The following is a 19,532-nucleotide window of genomic DNA, read 5'->3' as shown; positions in this document are numbered from 1 at the left end:
ATGTATTTACAAAATAAACATATACACATCTAGATACAAAAATAAAAATAAACGTATAGTTTTAAGAACTTTACAGAAAAGAAAAGAAGAAGAAGGTTAACTTTGGTTGTCTTTCAAAAGATCAGCAAATATGTTTCTGACTACAAACACTTACAAATGTCAGTAGTTTCTGTCAAATTCCATAGTAAATACATAAGGGTAATTTTTGACCCATGTTGTGCATTAGAAGGGTAGTGATACAAAAACGATTTTTATTAAAAAAACAAAAAAATATAAAACTGAAATAAGGATTTGTGATGATCAAAAACAAGTTACTTGAGGAATTCATGAAAGCTTGAATGACGAAATTAATTTATTGCAAAGATATAGAAAATAAAAACTCAGTCGGGTCACTTTTGACCCATGTTGTGCATCAAAGGGCTAGAAGAGAGGTGGGGTTTCACATCGGGAGAGCCAGGCACTGCCTTCTGCGATCAATCACCCCTTGTGTGGGCTCATTGACCGGCCGATCCCTGCAACACCTATTATGACCAAAGGTATTCACACCCCCATCAACTTACATAACATATATTTCATGGAATTTTCACATTCACATTCACGTCATGGAAGTGTTGATGTAACAACTGTAACTGTACTTGGTTGTAATATGTACTTTTTTACCCAAACAACCCACCAAATAAATAAATGAAAGGATTGTGGTTTTTCTGAAAATCTGATGTGGCGAAAATGTACCTACAGGAAATAAGATGGTTAATTGTGTTCAGAAAGTTCTAGAATGTTATTAACCTTTGTGTCTCCTAGTTTTTGTTAGCAATGTTTTGACTTTAGCTGGTGTGTTTTCTGTGCCCACATACACCAATGTGCCAAAACAATTCAACCAGCCACCAAACGTGCACAGGAACTCCTATTCTGTAGCACTGGTGCATGTGAAGGCGAGGGATCTATAAGATGTCGGGCCAGTGGAGGTTCCTCGTAGTTCACGTGTTGAATGCAGCAGATCTAATCGGCATGAAGACCTGAGGGACTTTGATGAGGACCAGATCATTATGGCCAGACAGCAAGGGGTGACGACCCACCCACATTGACTCGTTGATACCGGAGTACACGAAGGCTGTGGCGTCTGGTACGGACCAGCAGAAGATGCAGCGACACAACACACTGAGGATCGAACCTTCTGTGTACGGGGCTGCGTAGTCGCCAAATGACCCCCTCACTGCTAAGGCGTCCTGGTTTGTGCTCCTTATGCCAGGCGATGTGTCTATCTGCCCTCAAACTCTCACTCACTTTCTTTATCGCTTATCCAATTAGGGTCGCTGGGGCGTGGCGTGCTGGAACCTATCTCAGCTTTTCAGTGGGCGCAAGGCACCCTGGAGGGGGCACCAGTCCATCACATGGCAGAGACACATTCACCTATAGGGCAATTCAGTGTCTCCAATTAACCTGACTGCATGTTTTTGGACTGTGGGAGGAAACCGGAGCTCCCAGAGGAAACCCACGCAGACACGGGAGAGCATGCAAACTCCACACAGAAAGGACCCGGACCGTCCCCAGCTGGGGATCGAACCCAGGACCTTCCTGCTGTGAGCCCTCAAACACATTAGCCATTTAGCATTGAGTCTACCATGTTTTCTTTTGATAGCAGGAAACCCTGTGGTGGAGTGAAGGGCATTTTTGGGTGTGGCTTTGACCCGACTGGCAGGAGGAATGTAAACAAACCAGCCTGCCTGTGTGTGCTACAGATGGAGCACGGCTCCTTTAAGAGTGCAATTCTGGCCAATCAGGTGTCACCATTTCGCCGAAGCTCCGCCCACCGGCTTCAATCACGCCTTGTTGTTCTGAAGCGCTTTGATGAAACTTCTTCCGACATGAAACATCAAAGAGCCGAACAGGAACTGAAGTTCTCAGTCAGGTGTTCTGTGGAACTCGGGGATATAATCTGAATATTGAGAGTATTTGAGGAGGATCTGATGTAGGTTCTCTCAGTCAGTCATGGAACAGGAGAGATCAGTGAATGGAGCAGCTCTGGTTCTGGTTCTGGTTCTGGTTCTGGTTCTGGTTCTCACCCCGGGCTTTCACTCCCAGGTTTGGGGTTTGCAGTGGTCACCTGATGGGGATGTGAGTTTGGGTTCGGGCTCAGTAAGTGTGGATGTGGACGTTTCCCGTGTGGACAGGAAGGTGGATGAGAGGTTCCTCTCTCTGGCTTTAGATGCCAGTCTGGTGGACCAGGAGAAGTTCATGAACCTGCTGGGGTGAGTTTGAGTTTCGTTCTCTTCTTTATCGGTTCTGGTTTCTACAGAACACCGGCGTTCTTTCACTAGAACATTAGAACAGTTCTTCAGTTTGACACTTGGTGGAGTTTTTGAGGAACTATTTCAATGGTGCGATTTCAAAAGAACATTTAAAGGTCTGAGAAACCATTTAAGGTTGTGAAGAACACTTAGTGGTAACTCTCCAAGTGTTATTTGGATCGTTAAGAACCATTTTTACCTGAAGAACTGTTTGGAATGCTCCACAAAAGGTCGTTTGGTTAAGAACCACTGTTGTTTTTTATTTTCTTAAGAACTTTCTTTTTTCTTATTTGGAACTTTCCACAGGGGGTCGTTCAGTGGTTTCTTAATTGGTTAAGAACGATTTTTTTTACCTGAAAACTGTTTGGAACTCTCCACAAGAGGCCGTTCAGTGGTTGGTTAAGAACCATTTCCAACTGAAGAACTGTTTGGAACTCCCAACTAGAGGCAATTTATTGGTTCTCTTTACCTAAAGAACTAGTTGGAACTGTCCACAAGGTTGTTTCGTTGTTCTTTTGTTGGTTAAAAACCATTCTTACCTGAAGAACTGTTAAGAACTCTCCATAAAAGGTCGTTAATTGGTTCTTTGTTTGGTTAAGAACCATTTTTACCTCAAGACCTGTTTGGAACCTTCCACTAAGGGCTGTTCATTGGTTCTTTTGGGGGGTTAAGAACCAATCTTACCTAAAGAACTGTTCGGAACTCTCCATGAGAGGTCAATCACTGGTTCTGTGGTTTGTTAAGAACCATTTGACCTCAGGACCTGTTTGAAACCTTCCACTAGAGGTCATTTAGTGCCTCTTTGGTTGGTTAAGAACCATTCATGTCTAAAGAATTGTTAATACCTAATGTAATGACCTCTCCACAAAGGTTGTTTAGTTGTTCTTTTGTTGGTTAAGAACCATTTTTACTTGAAGAACTGTTTGGAACTCTTTACAAAAGGTCATTTAATGGTTCTTTGGTTGGAACTCTCCACGAGAGGTCGTTTATTGGTTCTTTGGTTGGTTAAGAACCACTTTTACCTTTAAAAAATGTTTAACATCTGCAAAAAAGGTTCTAGTCAAGAAGCTGAGGTATCTTGAAGACCCACTTATGTCTTCTAGACATGTCATCAGAGCTCTGTAAGGGGTAGAACCCCTACAAAGTAGACCCATTTAAAAACTTTTATATAGAACCCTGAAACAAGGGGCGAACACCTTGTAGTCGTCCATCAAGAACCATCTGAAGGTACCTCTTTAACTTCAAGAAAACATCTGAAGAGGTTTGGGTTCCATGGGAGCTCTAGAACAGACAGTTCTTGGAGAATCTTATATATATATATATAAATAAAAAATGTCTAAGAACTGATTCAAAAACCCACTAGAACTGTTAACCATCCAAAAATGATTTGTAGATCCATTCACCACTTCTACCTGTACCAGTTCCTGTAATGGTTCCTGTTACTGTATCATGATTAATATCTTTCAGGTCCCCAAAGCTGAGGACCCTGGCGAAAGCCCTGACCCCGGCGTTCCTGCGCTTTGGAGGAACTAAACAAGATTTTATGATGTTCACCCCACAAAGTAAAAAGGACTTGGGGAAGCGCTTCAGCATGAGATCTCCTCATCATCCAGGTATAAACAACATGTAGAAGCATTTCACAGCAGATACTAATATTTGCATTGTAGTTTATTAAAAATTATCTTGGCTGCTTTTTCTTCCAAAAAAACCCCTGACTCAACCTCCTTACTAGACAGATTAATTCTAAGCTCCTTCACGTGTTCCTTCTGACCCCATATTGACGTTTTAATCTGTTCTGAAGACCACACAGCAGCAGTTATAAAAAACACAACATTATTTTGTTCATTTAGAACGCTGGTGTGGTAGATTTGAGCTGCCGTCGTGGTTGGAGGAGAAACTGAAGCGAGAATGGGCCGTGCAGTCCTTGTTCCTACGTGAAGAGGACGTACGACGAAAATACAAGCAGGTCCAGTTCTCTGGTAAGAACGTCAATCCTTCTACTAGGTCTCTTCACCCCCGTAACCTACCTACAGCTTCCTGTTCTTGTCTGTAGAGAAGGAACAAAAATAACCACCCTTTATACTCCCATCAGTGAGCTTGTAGGACAGCGGAAGGTTCCATCATTAACAGAGATTTCTAAGCTAGAACAGGAACTGGTCTGAACCAGCTTGTACTGGGTTTATAAAATGCCACTGATGCACTTCTTATCACAGACATACATAAATGTATTTAATCTACACCCAGTTCCGGTAGGTGTGTTGGCTCGTCACCCTGCTGGAACCACCAAACATGGCCACATTAATATAAATGAAGGTTAATCACCGTTTCTAATGATTCCATCTACTCTCCACAATGCAGCAGCTCCAGTAGAAGAAAAGCCCTTGAGTGTAACACTACCTCCACCATGTCTCAGGAGCCACAAGGGGCCCGACGGTCACAGATTGAGACCCCCAGCCAAAATGGAAATGTATGTCTTTTTCCCAAAATGTGATGGTTAACAATGTTATTTGACATGGTAGCACGTTGTGCCACCTCATCCCATTGGTTTTAATGGCATGATGCTAACTGTGTTAGCTTAGTAAGAGAAACCTAAGTAGTAGTCTAAGTAGTGCGTTCGAATAACCTGACTTATTAGTCGATGGCTGACTAGAATCCTCTCTATTTAGGCAGCCGCCCATGTAGGCAGTAAGACAGCAAGGCGGCTCACTAGGTTTTCGAACACACCCTGTATTGCCAAAAGTATTCACTCCCCCGTCCAAATGATTGAGTTCAGGTGTTCCAATCACTTCCATGGCCACAGGTGTATAAAACCGAGCACCTCGGCATGCAGACTGCTTCTACACACATTAGTGAAAGAACGGGTCGCTCTCAGGAGCTCAGTGAATTCCAGCGTGGTACCGTGATGCCACCTGTGCAACAAGTCCAGTCGTGACATTTCCTCACTACTAAATATTCCACAGTCGACTGTCAGTGCTATTATAACAAAGTGGAAGCGATTGGGAACGACAGCAACTCAGCCACCAAGTGTTACCACGTAAAATGACAGAGCGGGTCAGCGGATGCTGAGGAACATAGTGCACAGAGGTCACCAACTTTCTGCAGAGTCGATCATTACAGACCTCCAAACTTCATGTGGCCTTCAGATGAGCTCAAGAACAGTGTGTAGAGCTTCATGGAATGGGTTTCCATGGCCGAACCCAGGATTCAGTTAGCGCCATCACCGAACTCAACTGATAAAAGCCTTGATGAAAGTCTGGTCAGTAGCCACATGTGGATGTGAAGCCTGGACAATGAAGAAAGAGGAAGAAAGACACATCAGAAAACTGCTCAGAACCTGATGATCACCACTGAGCGAGTGGACGAGACGGCCAGAACAGAAAAGCAGCTCCTGAACCACATGAAGTCCCACAAGTTCTGTTTCTTTGGACGTGCGATGACGCGCCAAATGACAACAGTGACGGGACTTGTGGAAGGACTCTGTGAAGCCAACCATCACAAAGCCATGATGGTGTACTGACGTGACTTGAAACGCCCAGGATTCGAACCCCTGGCACTCGGGCACCTCTGAAGTCACGTCCCTGACTTTTCCAGTTGTGCCAGTAAAATGTCAGAAGCTTGTTGATGTGTGATGTGCTGTGTGAATATGTTTGATGGGCATTTATTTATTTATATATATTTATTTATTTTTAAGAATATGCAGTGGATCTTCTGCACTCGTTTGCTGACTGTTCCGGATTGGACTTGATCTTCGGGTTGAACGCGCTGCTCAGGACGTCCGATAACGTGTGGAACAGCACGAACGCCGAGCTGCTGATCGATTACTGCCGGTCCCGACGGTACGACATGTCCTGGGAGCTCGGGAACGGTGAGGCTTGTGTTTGTTTTTTATTCTGACCTTCACCCCTGAGCGACAGTGCAGTGAGCTCCAGATTTACACGAGATTGTTTAATGCTTTCAGGACCTAAATGATTTATAGACAAAATATTTGCAGTTTCAGAGTTTTACACACTTTCAGACTTTTTTTTTTGATGCTGACTAGAATCAGACAAAAACTCACTTGAAAAACTCACTCACCTGCTGCTTTCAGGTCGTCCGGGTTGCAGGACGACCTGAAAGCAGCAGGAACAACAGTTAAACGGCTCTTTATCATCGTTTCACCGCCTGACCTCTTGTGATGTTTTTTGTTTCTTTAGTTTTGTGTTTTTGATTCCAGAACCGAACAGCTACGAGAAGAAAGCCGGGATCAGAGTGGACGGGTCTCAGCTGGGCCGAGATTTTATTCATCTGCGCAAAATCCTGCGGGAATCTGAGCGACTGTACGGTCCGGACATCGGTCAGCCACGCGACCACCGCAAAGATCTGCTCACAGGGTCAGGGGACAAGCGCCCACTTTTCTTTCACACTGACCTTAATATATACATGTTTCATTTCATTTCATGTTTCTACCACACTTGTCCTGGTCAGGGTCTTGGTGGGTGGGGGTTCTTTAAGATCTCAGCGATGGTGGGCTAGCGCATGAAACCGCTGTGCTACACGTACACACAGCTTTCATATATGTAGTCATCTATGGAAATATTTACTAAAAGGAGTAGCACTGTCACCTCACAGCAAGAAGGTCCTGGGTTCGATTCCGAAGTGGAGTCGTCCTTGTCCTTTCTGTAAGGAGTTTTGTATGTTCTCCCCATGTCTGCGTGTTTTTCCACAGTCCAAAACATGCAATCATGTTCATTGGAGATACTGAAATTTACTCTTACTTAGATGTGTGTGTGTGTGTGTGTGTGTGTGTGTGTGGACTGGCGACCTGTCCAGGGTGTTTCCTACTTCCTAATTCACCCACTGTGACCCTGACCAGGATAAAGCGGTGGTTAAACAGACAGTGAATGAATTTACCGAATTTAAAGGGACACACAAAGAAAAAAAAAGCTTTAATAATTAGTCCACCACTTCTGAGATCCGGGTTCGAATGTTGGTGGTGCTATCAACCGGCCGGGCGTCTACACAGACAGGCTTGTCTATGTCTGATAGACAAAGGGTGGCCGACGCCTTGCACCTAGTGCTTCCATTTACATTTTCAGCATCTAGTGGATGCTTTTCTCCAAAGCAACCTATAGTACTGTGACAGTATACAGTCTAAACAATTGAGGGTTAAGGGCCTCGCTCAAGGGCCCAACATTGGTAACCTGGACGTTGTGGGTGGGGTTTGAACAAGCAACCTTCTGATTACTAGTCCAGTACCTTAACCGTTAGGCTACGCTTCCTCTGGGTGATGAAAATGAAACAAAAAGAGGAAGTTGTAGCCTAGTGGTTAAGGTAATGGACTAGTAATCAGAAGGTCGCCGGTTCAAACCCCAACACTGCCAGGTTGCTGCTGTTGGGCCCTTGAACGAGGCCCTTAACCCTCAATTGCTCAACCTGTAAGTCGCTTTAGGTTAGAAAGTGGCGTCTACAAACTTTTGAACCTTGAACTGTGTTTGATCTGTTCTTTTGAAGTCTCGCTTTGATGTTTCAGGTTCTTGGAGAACGCAGGAGAAGCCATCGACGCTTGTACCTGGCACCAGTACGTTTCAAGCGGTGACTTTCAGCACACACACACACACACACACACACACACACACAGCACAGATCACACCCAGGCCGCTTATTCTGCAAACACTAATTATGTGGTTGTTGACAGGAACTTGTGAAATGCGACGTGCAAAATGTGTCCCAAACTCAAAAGCGAAACCTCTACTACACTGTCATTGTGTTTCAGTCCAAGCAGTGCTGTATTCGTGCCACAATGAAAGGTAATCACTGTCCAATAGCAATCCTCTAGAGAGATTGGGGCGTGGCTGCCTCAGTAGAGAGGATTCTAATACGACATGGAGCTCATAAGGTAGATTATTTAGACACACTACTTACATCACCATAGTTTTAGCTTACTAACACACTAGCTAACTCACTACAGACTTTATTAAAGACTAGACCGATTAACAACTCTATTATTATTATTTATTTATTTATTGGCAGTTATAACTTTTAGTTTATTTAATTCTGTGTTTGTATGATTTGTGTAAATCCTATTTATTTAAAGTATCCTCCAGACCACCCAAGAAGGACGGGCCTTGCTGAGTCTGGTTCCTCTCAAGGTTTCTTCCTGTAATTTTAAGGGAGTTTTTCCTTGCCACAGTCGCCCTCGGCTTGCTCAACAGGGGTTTTTGTATCTGTTGGTCCTGGATTTTGTAAAGTTGCTTTGAGACAATGTCTATTGTAAAAAGCGCTATATAAATAAAGTTGACTTGAATTGACTTGACTAACGTCTCCCTCCGTGTACCGAAAACGCTTAAACTCTCCCTGACGCCCCAATTTACAAATAAACCCACACTCGTATAATCACACCTTTATACAGATTACACATCAACCAGAATTTATTTACATTATAAATGAAAAGAACTCTGTTGGTTGCTCCGCATTCTATTTGTCCACTATCTTTGTCTTTTTTTTTTTTTGGGAGAAAAGTTGCGCCGCACTGAATGCTGGGATTCGGACGCTCCGTCATCATTCATTCAGTCAGATCATCGCTCAGAATTAAGCCGCCTCCGTAGGAGCATTTTAAGGGATCTGAGAATTTAGACACGCCCTCTTCTCGGGAGTGTAGGATGATGTAAATGCGTCTGTGTAGAGAGACAGACCCATAGCCACGCCCCACATTAGATAGATGATTGCGATTGGACAGTTATTACTATTCATTGTGGCACGAATACAGCACTGCTTGGACTGAAGTTCATTTTGCCGCATGTAAAGCAGCACACAGTGATGAACACGATTTTCTCCTTGAATTTGGATGTTTTTATTTGTGATCGTTTGTTCTTTTGTGTTTATAGTTATTACGTCAACGGTAGGGACACGACTCTGGACGATTTCCTGGACCCGGACGTGCTCGATACGCTGGCGGATAAAATCGACGAGGTTCTTGAGGTAACGTCACCACCTCTGTTCATTCCTGCAGCACAAATTCTTCTTTTTTTTATTACAGATTTCAGCATTTTTCCTACAAATTTAGTCATATCCAATCACCCTTCCAACACTTACGCGCATGAGTGTGTTAATGTAAGATAACAGGGGTGTTTCATCACGACTGGCTACACATGCAAATCCACCACATGGTTGATTTGTGGCCAAAACAGCCTCCACTCTTCTGGGAAGGCTTTGCACAAGCTTTTTACAGGTGGGGAAAGTGTGTCTGGGAATTTGTGCCCATTTAGTTTAGTTCCGGGAGGGTGTGTTGACTTATTGACCTTAATAAACTAAAATACGTTTCAAAACAGGAAATAGACTCCATATTTTTAGCTCCTGGACAAGCGGACACGCCCGACACGGGAACACGACAGGATGTAAATAAGCAGAGTGTTTATTTTCTTACTCTCCTCTTCCGGCTGCAGCCCTAATCTGAACCACGCCCCACCTGAACACAGTTTACCTGCGTACGCTGTGGATTTAAGTGTGTCGGGCCTGTTTTAGCGCCGCTTATAGCCATATTTTATAATGAATTTCCCCCAAATTATCACACATTAGTCACATTTTAGCTGCTGCTAAATAAATATAAAAAAAATAAATAAATAAAGTGACTGGGTCGGATACATTGTCGATCCAAGAGAGCCTGAACGATTAGCACCTCGATCTGAGGGATTTTAAGCAGAGCGAGACAACTAATAGAGTTCCACAGAGGCCGATTACTGGGTGGGTGACTAATTTGCAGCTGCATCGGTCATGAAAACTGACAGAAATCATCAGGTTAACTATCGAACACAGAGAAACAACGTTTGGAAGAAGGAACAGTGGGCGCAGGTCAAGGTTCAAGATTTCTTTTCGCTTTTAAAACAGAGCGATCGTCTTTGAAGTGTGTCTGGGTGTGGGGATTTGTGCCCGTTCAGTCAAAAGATGACAGCGTTTGTAGTCGTACGGGCTGGGCGCTGATCGATCAGCCGACGTTCCGGTTCATCCCAGAGCTGTTGAGTGGAGCTGAGGTCAGGGCTTCATGTCTTCAAGCTTGGTCATGCTGGAACAGGAACGGACCTTCCCTAAACTGTCTAAAGCATGTAATACACCCTAACACAGTTTACCTGCGTACGATGTGGATTTAAGCGTGTTGGGCCTGTTTCAGCGCCACCTATAGCCAGATTTTATGATGAATTTCCCCCAAATGAGAACCAGCGGCTGGTATTATTATACTGTACAATGGTCACGAATCAGTCACATTTTGGCTGCTGCTTGAAAATGTGCTGCACGATTCCTTATAAATAAATAAAATAATAAATTAATTGACCTGAGGGATTTTAAACAGTGCGAGACAACTAATAGAGTTCCACAGAGGGTGGGTGCTTAATTTGCATCGGCACCGGTCATGAAAACCAAACTACAATCTGATGTTTGAAGTGAGCGGTGACAGAAATCATCACTTTTAATATCGAACACAGAGGAACAACGTCGGGAGGAAGGAACAGTGGGCGCAGGTCAAGGTTCAAGATTTAATTTTGCTTTTAAAACAGAGCGTCTTTAAGGTGTGTCTGGGTATGGGGATTGATGACAGCGGTTGTAATCGTACGTACGACTGAGCGCTGATTGATCAGTCGACGTTCTGGTTCATCCCAGAGCTGTTGGGTGGGGCTGAGGTCAGGGCTCTGTGCCTTTATAGAGCCCGCTCATGCTGAAACAGAAACGGACCTTCCCTAAACTGTTGCCGCAACGTCTTGAAGCATGTAATACACCCTAAAAGTAGCACGGCCCTAAAAATGGCCGAAACGCTGAACGAGTCCTTTTAGCTTCCAGACATTTAAGCTGAACTTGGTGTAAAGAGCACAACACTTGAGCTCCTGAGCACAGATTGATGGGTCAAATCCCATCCTATGTTGGATGATCTGGAGCACCAGTAGGTACAACAGCAGTGACGTCCAGAACCCCGTGATTAACTCCACCTGTTTGTTTCTCCTGTAGGTCGTGGGTTCTGTGTCTCCCGGGAAGAAAGTGTGGCTGGGCGAGACGAGTTCGGCGTACGGTGGGGGTGCGGCCGGACTCTCGGACACTTTCGCCGCCGGATTTATGTGAGTACACACTCCACCAATCGACAATCGGCACTGACGAAGAGTGGGCGTGGTCTTCGACGTTGTGTAAGGACCCTGGTTAGTAGGCTGAGGCGCCTGTACAGAAGTGGAGGAAGGTGGAGATCAGCGTGTGACCACCGAAGTACGGCGGGATAAGAAGGGGTCGGTGGAGCGTGGGCGTGTCGGAGGGAGGGCGTGTCAGGAGAATATACCCTTCTCAGTACGCCATCAGGGTCTCCAGCAGAGAAAAGGAACTGGCTATGACTAAACTGCGAGAAAAAGTGCCAAATTCAATGAGTTTCAAAGCTCTCGAGTACCAAGGTATGACCTGGCATCCATAACTGGCATAAATATGCGCCGATATATCCAAATATATCGTTGGTGCTTGCTTGGACTCAGGGTTCGAATCACCAGCAGTGCTATCAGCCAGACATCTACATACAGACGTGTTTGGCTATGTCTGAAGATCGTGGGGTTGACCGACGCCCCACGATGAATTGCCGTCCTTTCTGGGAAAACTGGACCCACCACGACCCTGACCGGAATAAATCGGTGTCCATGAAAAATGGAATAAATTGTTTAGTTACTGTAGTAGTACGAGAGCGGAATTGTGGGTTTGAGAATCGGAATCAGCTCGAGGAAGGGCGCGAAAAACTGCACCAGCGCATTAACAACCGCTCAGAAAGAACTAGATCAAATGGTGGGCCTATTTCTATAATATTCAATCTAAAGTTTTAGGTTGTTGTTTGCTAAACTGAAAAGTCGAGGGGTCTGAATACTTTCTAAAGTGTGTGTGTGTGTGTGTGTGTGTGTGTGTGTGTGTGTGTGTGTGTGTGTGTGTGTGTGTGTGTGTGTGTGTGTGTGTGTGTGTGTGTGTTGAAGGTGGCTGGATAAACTCGGACTCGCCGCGAGGCTGGGATTGGACGTCGTCATCAGACAGGTTTTGTTGGGCGCTGGAACATACCATCTAGTGGACGATAATCTCGATCCTCTTCCGGTGAGCGTGACACGTTAGCGCTGCATGCACTCTGACCAAAAGTGTGTGGACACCCTTCTGATCGTGGTATTTAGCGGACGCTTTCATCTAACGCGACTTGAAATTATGACTGAATACAGTTTAAGCAATTGAGGGTTAGGGGTCTTGCTCAGGGGTCCAACAGTGGTCACTTAGTGGTGGTGGTGGGCCTTGAACCAGCGACCTTCCGATTACTAGACCTGTGTCCGCCTTCTGATTGTGGCATGTAGTGGACGCTATTATCCAACACACTACACGAATACAGTTTGGGCAATTGAGGGTTTAGGGGTCTTGCTCACTTGGTCTTGGTAACTTAGTGGTGGTGGTGGTGGGGCTTGAACCAGCAACCTTCCGATTACTAGACCTGTACCTTAACACCTGAGCTACCCCTGCCCGCCTTCTGATTGTGGCATTTAGCGGACGCTCTATTCTATCCAAAACGACTTGAAATTATGATTGAATATAATTTGAGCAGTTGAGTGTTAAGGGTCTTGCTCAGGGGTCCAACAGTGGTGGTGGGATTTGATCTGGCAACCTTCTGATCACTTAAACACTGAGCCCTCATTATTCAGCCACACCCAGTTGCTAACAACTTTATCAAACACTTTGGGATGAATCGGAACGCTGAACGCTAGCCGAGCCTTCTCGTCCAACAAATCAGGACTCTGGAACGCCTTTCCACCACATCCGGGTCTTTTATAGCCCAAAAAGGTCCCGTTGGTCGGGTGTCCACATACTTTTGACTACATCGCGTCTCATTTCCGTGTGGTTCTGACTGACCCGGTGTGTGTTCGTCAGGATTACTGGCTCTCGCTGCTCTATAAGAGGCTCGTAGGACCCGAGGTGCTGAAAATCCGGGTTTCGGCGGATCCCGGGGCGCGGCCGGGGTTGTTCCGGGCGTACCTCCACTGCACCCGCAGGAACAGGTAACGCACACGCCGGAGCGGACGAATACGTTCCAGAAATGTGGGTTAATGATCGCTGGTTGTGTTCCGTCCAGTTCTAGTTACAGACCGGGCGCGGTCACTCTGTTCGCCCTGAATCTGAGCAAGAGAGGAACCGGCATCGTTCTGCCGGCGCGCTTCACCAACAGCAGCGTGGAGGCGTTTGTGCTGCAGGCTGCCGAACCCGGGGAGGACGGACTCCGCTCCAGGTAACCCCCCCTAATCTCAGGAGCGCCGACTAATGACCAGGAAGCTCGGGAACCAAATGGGGCACGGACGTTCCGGTTAGAACTACTGTTTGGGTTTTTTTCGGGGAGTCGGGGGCATTTTATTCCCCTATTTTTCTCCCAATCTAGTCGTTGCTGCATGCACGTCCCCCACCCAGGCCAAAAAGAGCTGTCAGGCATTGTGATCCATCTACTGCTCGTGCAGACGCCTTGAAAAGCCAGCAGAGGTCGTAGTTGTGCAGCGGAAATATAACCAAGTCGACCCTCCCTCCCTCAGACGCGGCCAAATGGGCCTGTCAGGTGCTCGGGCGGGTGGATAGCACATAAATCGTCACATCATGATTTTTATGGACTGGGTATCTGTAGGACAGGAGCATTGACATAAAACTTTTCATTTCTGCATTTTCTCCCTTTTTTTCTCCCAGTTTAGTCGTAGCCAGTTCCTCTTCCCCTGCTGGAGACCCTGATGGCGTACTGAGGAGGGTACATTTTCCTGACACACCCTCCCTCCGATGCGTCCATGCTCCACGACCCCTTCTTATCCCCCCGTACTTCGGTGGATCGGCGTGTGAGGTCGGTCTCGCGCAGGGAGAGTCACTACTAACCAGGGTCCTTACACGGCGCCGAAGACCCCGCCCACTTTTTAGTCACGTCTTTTCCCACCCGGCAGACTAGTGGTCGATTTTATCTGCTGCAATTTCAGTTCTGCTCACTAGGGGGCGCCCGGCCGACAAACAGCAGAGCTTAGATTCAAACCCCAGTGCTGGTGCATGCACAGGCTTTGAAGTCTGGCGTCTGGGTCATCTCAGTCGGCCACCTCTGCAGAAACCCGGGTTCGAATCTCGGAGGTGCTGTCGGTCATCCGTGCGCCCACACAGTTGTGATTGGCTGTGTCGCTAGGGTCAGGGTGGGAGGATCGCTGGGGGTTGGTGATGGCTCCTATCTTGCATCCATAGAGTTTCCCGGTGGAACCGGACCTGCTCCCGCCTTGACCAGGATCACTTTAATAAAAAAGAAGGTTCATTTTTGTTTATATTAAAAATCCGCTGGGTCAGAAATATACGGACAGCGTTTTTTTATCGCGTTTCTGTTCTGTTTGTTCTCCAGGGCGGTTACGCTGAACGGCGTGCTGGTGCAGATGGTGGACGACCGGACCCTGCCTGACCTCCGGGGGGCCGAGGTGCCCGCCGGAGGGCGTCTCGGGCTCCCCGCGCTGTCCTTCGCCTTCTACGTGGTGAAAGACGCCGGCGCTCCCGTGTGCTGATGGAACTCCAGAACTGCGGAGCGGAATCTTGAACACTACGCTGGAACCTCTGCTCACTTATAACATTAAACACGGACAGAAGTATTCGGACGCCCTTTCTAATTTGAATTAAGGACAGTTGTAGCCTGGTGGTTAGAATACTGAACTAGTAATCGAAAGGTTGCTGGTTTAAGCCCCACCACTGCCAGGTTGCCACTGTTGGGCCCTTAAGCATGGCCCTTGACCCTTATTTGCTGTTACAGTACTGGCCACAGCAGGTGTCATAAATCAATGATATAAAGGAAATGACATGCTTCATGATATGCAGCAACAGTTTAGGGAAGGTCCCCATGCACAAAGCCCCACCCTGAGCCTCAGCCCCACTCTACAGCTCTGGGATGAACAAGGAACATCAACTGATCAATCAGCGTCCAACCATACAAACGAGCACAAATTCCCACAGACGTGCTTCAAAATCTAGTAAGACGCCTCTCAGAGCATCTGTTGTTCTAGCTGAATAGATCACATGTATCGTGATGTTCAGCCAGCTCATGCTCAGGTGTCCAAATACTTTTGACCATATATTTCAGGGTTTATGGGTGTGTGAGTGTGAATAATCGACTCGGGTTCAGTTTTATTACGTTTTTTACACACAGTTACAGTTACTGATAAATATTATATTTTGATTTATAATGTAAATATTTATGATGTATAAATTATTATTATTGCCAAATGTAAATAAAACATCACCATGGAAACCATTACAGATCACATGACATTCATTAAACCTTTTAAACATCCGGGTTTCGGTCCGGGTTCGAATCTGAGCGGTGCTGTCGGCCAGCCGGGCGTCTACACAGACATGATTGGCTGCGTCTGAGAGGGGTGTTCTGTCCGGAGTGTTTCCCAGTGGAACCGGACCCACCACGACCTTGATCAGGATTAATTGGTGGTAAAACATTCCATAAGCTGCTTCATCCTGGTCAGGGTCACAGTGGGTCTGGCTTACTTAGAAGCGCTGGGTAAAATGTAGAAATGCACCTTGGATAAACCCCCCCACACCCACCCCAAAAAATATCATATAGTGTAGACGCCCGCTGGGTGGCAGCACTGCTGGGGATTCGAACCCGGGATCACAGCGGTAGTGGGTGCTGTACAGATGTTCTGACAGCTGTATGGACGTTCTGACGGCTGTGACGATGCTGTACAGATGTTCTGACAATGGTACAGATGTTCTGACAGATGTGCTGCTTTACAGTTGTTCTGATGGCTGTGAGGATGCTGTGCAGATGTTCTGACAGCTGTATGGATGTTCTGATGGCTGTGACAATGCCGTACAGATGTTCTGACAGCTGTGATGATGCTGTACAGATGTTCTGACGACTATACAGATGTTCTGACGACTGTACAGACGTTCTGACGACTGTACAGACGTTCTGATGGCTGTGACGATGCTGTACAGATGTTCTTACAGCTGTGATGCTGTACAGATGTTCTGCCTGCTGTAATGATGCTTTACAGATGTTCTGACAGGTGTTTTGATGCTGTACAGATGTTCTGACAGCTGTGATGATGCTGTACGGATGTTCTGTCGGCTGTAATGATGCTGTACAGATGTTCTGACAGGTGTTTTGATGCTGTACAGATGTTCTGCCGGCTGTAATGATGTTGTACAAATGTTCTGACAACTATGAATTTTCTGATAGCTGTGATGCTGCTGTACAAATGTTCTGACAGGTGTTTTGATGTTGTACAGATGTTCTGACAGGTGTTTTGATGCTGTACAGATGTTCTGACAGGTGTTTTGATGCTGTACAGATGTTCTGACAGGCGTTTTGATGCTGTACAGATGTTCTGACAGGTGTTTTGATGCTGTACAGATGTTCTGACAGGCGTTTTGATGCTGTACAGATGTTCTGACAGGCGTTTTGATGCTGTACAGATGTTCTGACAGGCGTTTTGATGCTGTACAGATGTTCTGACAGGCGTTTTGATGCTGTACAGATGTTCTGACAGGTGTTTTGATGTTGTACAGATGTTCTGACAGGTGTTTTGATGCTGTACAGATGTTCTGACAGGTGTTTTGATGTTATACAGATGTTTTGACAGGTGTTTTGATGCTGTACAGATGTTCTGACAGGTGTTTTGATGTTGTACAGATGTTCTGACAGGCGTTTTGATGTTATACAGATGTTCTGACAGGTGTTTTGATGCTGTACAGATGTTCTGACAGGTGTTTTGATGTTGTACAGATGTTCTGACAGGTGTTTTGATGCTGTACAGATGTTCTGACAGGTGTTTTAATATTATACAGATGTTTTGACAGGCGTTTTGATGCTGTACAGATGTTCTGACGTGTTTTGATGCTGTACAGATGTTCTGACAGGTGTTTTGATGCTGTACAGATGTTCTGACAGGTGTTTTGATGCTGTACAGATGTTCTGACAGGCGTTTTGATGCTGTACAGATGTTCTGACAGGCGTTTTGATGCTGTACAGATGTTCTGACAGGCGTTTTGATGCTGTACAGATGTTCTGACAGGCGTTTTGATGCTGTACAGATGTTCTGACAGGTGTTTTGATGTTGTACAGATGTTCTGACAGGTGTTTTGATGCTGTACAGATGTTCTGACAGGTGTTTTGATGTTGTACAGATGTTCTGACAGGCGTTTTGATGTTATACAGATGTTCTGACAGGTGTTTTGATGCTGTACAGATGTTCTGACAGGTGTTTTGATGTTGTACAGATGTTCTGACAGGTGTTTTGATGCTGTACAGATGTTCTGACAGGTGTTTTAATATTATACAGATGTTTTGACAGGTGTTTTGATGCTGTACAGATGTTCTGGTAGCAGCGTGTTCACTCCTGCTCCTCTCTGTGAGTGATTATGTAACACAGATGAGATGTATTATTATTCAGGTTCCCCGCTGAGTCGATGTTGGAGAGCAGGAAGATCAGACGAACCTGAAATGAACGTCGGCGGCTGCGTCCTGATTTATTCACCGCTGTGTACAGGATATGAGAGAGTTTATTTATATTTTATGAATAAAGAGAATTTATGTTTATTTTTCTCCTCCTCTGCACTGAACTGGTCTGCTTGTGTTATTAGTATGTGCCATAACATTATGACCACCTCCTTGTTTCTACACTCACTGTTCATTTTATCAGCTCCACTTACCATATAGAGGCACTTTGTAGTTCTACAATTACTGACTGTAGTCCATCTGTTTCTCTGCATGCTTTGTTACCCCCTTTCATGCTGTTCTTCAATGGTCAGGACCCCCACAGGACCACCACAGAGCAGCTATTATTTAGGTGGTGGATCATTCTCAGCACTGCAGTGACACTGACATGGTGGTGGTGTGTTAGTGTGTGTTGTGCTGGTATGAGTGGATCAGACACAGCAGTGCTGCTGGAGTTTTTAAACACCTCACTGTCACTGCTGGACTGAGAATAGTCCACCAACCAAAAATATCCAGCCAGCAGCGTTCTATGACCGCTGATGAAGGTCTAGAAGATGACCGACTCAAAAAGCAGCAATAGATGAGCGATCGTCTCTGACTTTACATCTACAAGGAGTGTCTAATAGAGTGGACAGTGAGTGGACACGGTATTTAAAAACTCCAGCAGCGCTGCTGTGTCTGATCCACTCATACCAGCACAACACACACTAACACACCACCACCATGTCAGTGTCACTGCAGTGCTGAGAATCATCCACCACCTAAATAATACCTGCTCTGTGGGGGTCCTGACCATTGAAGAACAGCATGAAAGGAGCTAACAAAGTATGTAGAGAAACAGATGGACTACAGTCAGTAATTGTAGAACTACAAAGTGCTTCTATATGGTAAGTGGAGCTGATAAAATGGACAGTAAGTGTAGAAACAAGGAGGCGGTTTTAATGTTATGGCTGATCGGTGTAAATTCTGACTGAATGGGCACAAATTCCCACAGACTTACTTCAAAGTCAGAGGAGCGGCTGCTGTTCTTGCTGAAAAGATCACACAGAAATGAGACGTTCAACAAGCACATGGTCAGATGTCCAAATAGTTTTATCCTGGTTTATCCTGGTCAGGGTCATGGTGTGTCCTGGAATCACTAGGGACAGTGCAGCAACACACCCTGGACAGGACGCCAATCCATCGCAGTACCTTGGCCATCCTCACTCATGTCTGTATGTGACGCCTGCCTGGCCGATAGCACCGCTGTCACATTCACGTCTCAAATCAACAGTCACACATTCTAAACAAACCAATTTGGGACGTTTTAATTCGACTACATGGGCACAAATTCCCATAGAGACATTTTGGAATTGTGTGGAAAGCCTTCCAGAAAGAGTGGAGGCTGTTATAGTCACAAGGGTACGGTGGCCGAGAAGTGCAAAACGAATTAACATTTTAGAAAACAAAATTACATATGCCAAAACAAATTTACAAACACTGGGTACCCAAGCACTTGTAAATTTGTTTTTGTTTTTTTGTAATTTTGTTTTCTGAAATGTAAATTTGTTTTGCACTTCTCGGCCACCGTACAAGGGCAACTTTATACAGCATTAATGCCTGGTGTCGTCGATCATGTGCTTGTATTGGACATCTTGTCCACCAGGTGGTGCTGTCCACTTTACATGATACGCATTATGAGCGCTTGAAGTGTGTGTGTGGGAATTTGGGCTCATTCAGTCAAAAGAAGAGCGCATTTGTATTGCCTCAGTCGGTGTTCCGGTTCATCCCAG

General features: G+C 45.6%; 1 protein-coding gene across 1 annotated transcript; it reads left to right on the top strand.

The window, feature by feature from the left end:
- Positions 1-1,890: 1,890 nt before the first annotated feature.
- hpse (heparanase) lies at positions 1,891-15,558 on the top strand. Its single transcript, XM_063011982.1, has 12 exons — positions 1,891-2,249; positions 3,756-3,901; positions 4,139-4,267; positions 5,980-6,153; positions 6,502-6,658; positions 7,798-7,845; positions 9,152-9,245; positions 11,262-11,368; positions 12,251-12,365; positions 13,182-13,309; positions 13,384-13,536; positions 14,662-15,558. The coding sequence occupies exons 1-12, from the start codon at positions 1,990-1,992 to the stop codon at positions 14,816-14,818; spliced, it is 1,668 nt and encodes a 555-aa protein (XP_062868052.1). The 5' UTR covers positions 1,891-1,989; the 3' UTR covers positions 14,819-15,558.
- The last annotated feature ends 3,974 nt before the right edge of the window (positions 15,559-19,532 follow it).

The sequence above is a fragment of the Trichomycterus rosablanca genome, chromosome 16 (assembly GCF_030014385.1).
Source record: "Trichomycterus rosablanca isolate fTriRos1 chromosome 16, fTriRos1.hap1, whole genome shotgun sequence".
Lineage (NCBI taxonomy): Eukaryota > Metazoa > Chordata > Actinopteri > Siluriformes > Trichomycteridae > Trichomycterus > Trichomycterus rosablanca.
The sequence above is the reverse complement of the archived record's forward strand: the minus strand, read 5'-3'. Positions and strand labels throughout refer to the sequence as shown.

Coding starts and splice junctions, on each gene's coding strand:
- hpse (XM_063011982.1), top strand. CDS start 1,990: ATGGAACAGGAGAGATCAGTGAATGGAGCAGCTCTGGTTCTGGTTCTG. Junction 2,250..3,755: donor AAGTTCATGAACCTGCTGGG/GTGAGTTTGAGT, acceptor AATATCTTTCAG/GTCCCCAAAGCTGAGGACCC. Junction 4,268..5,979: donor CAAGCAGGTCCAGTTCTCTG/GTAAGAACGTCA, acceptor TTTATTTTTAAG/AATATGCAGTGGATCTTCTG.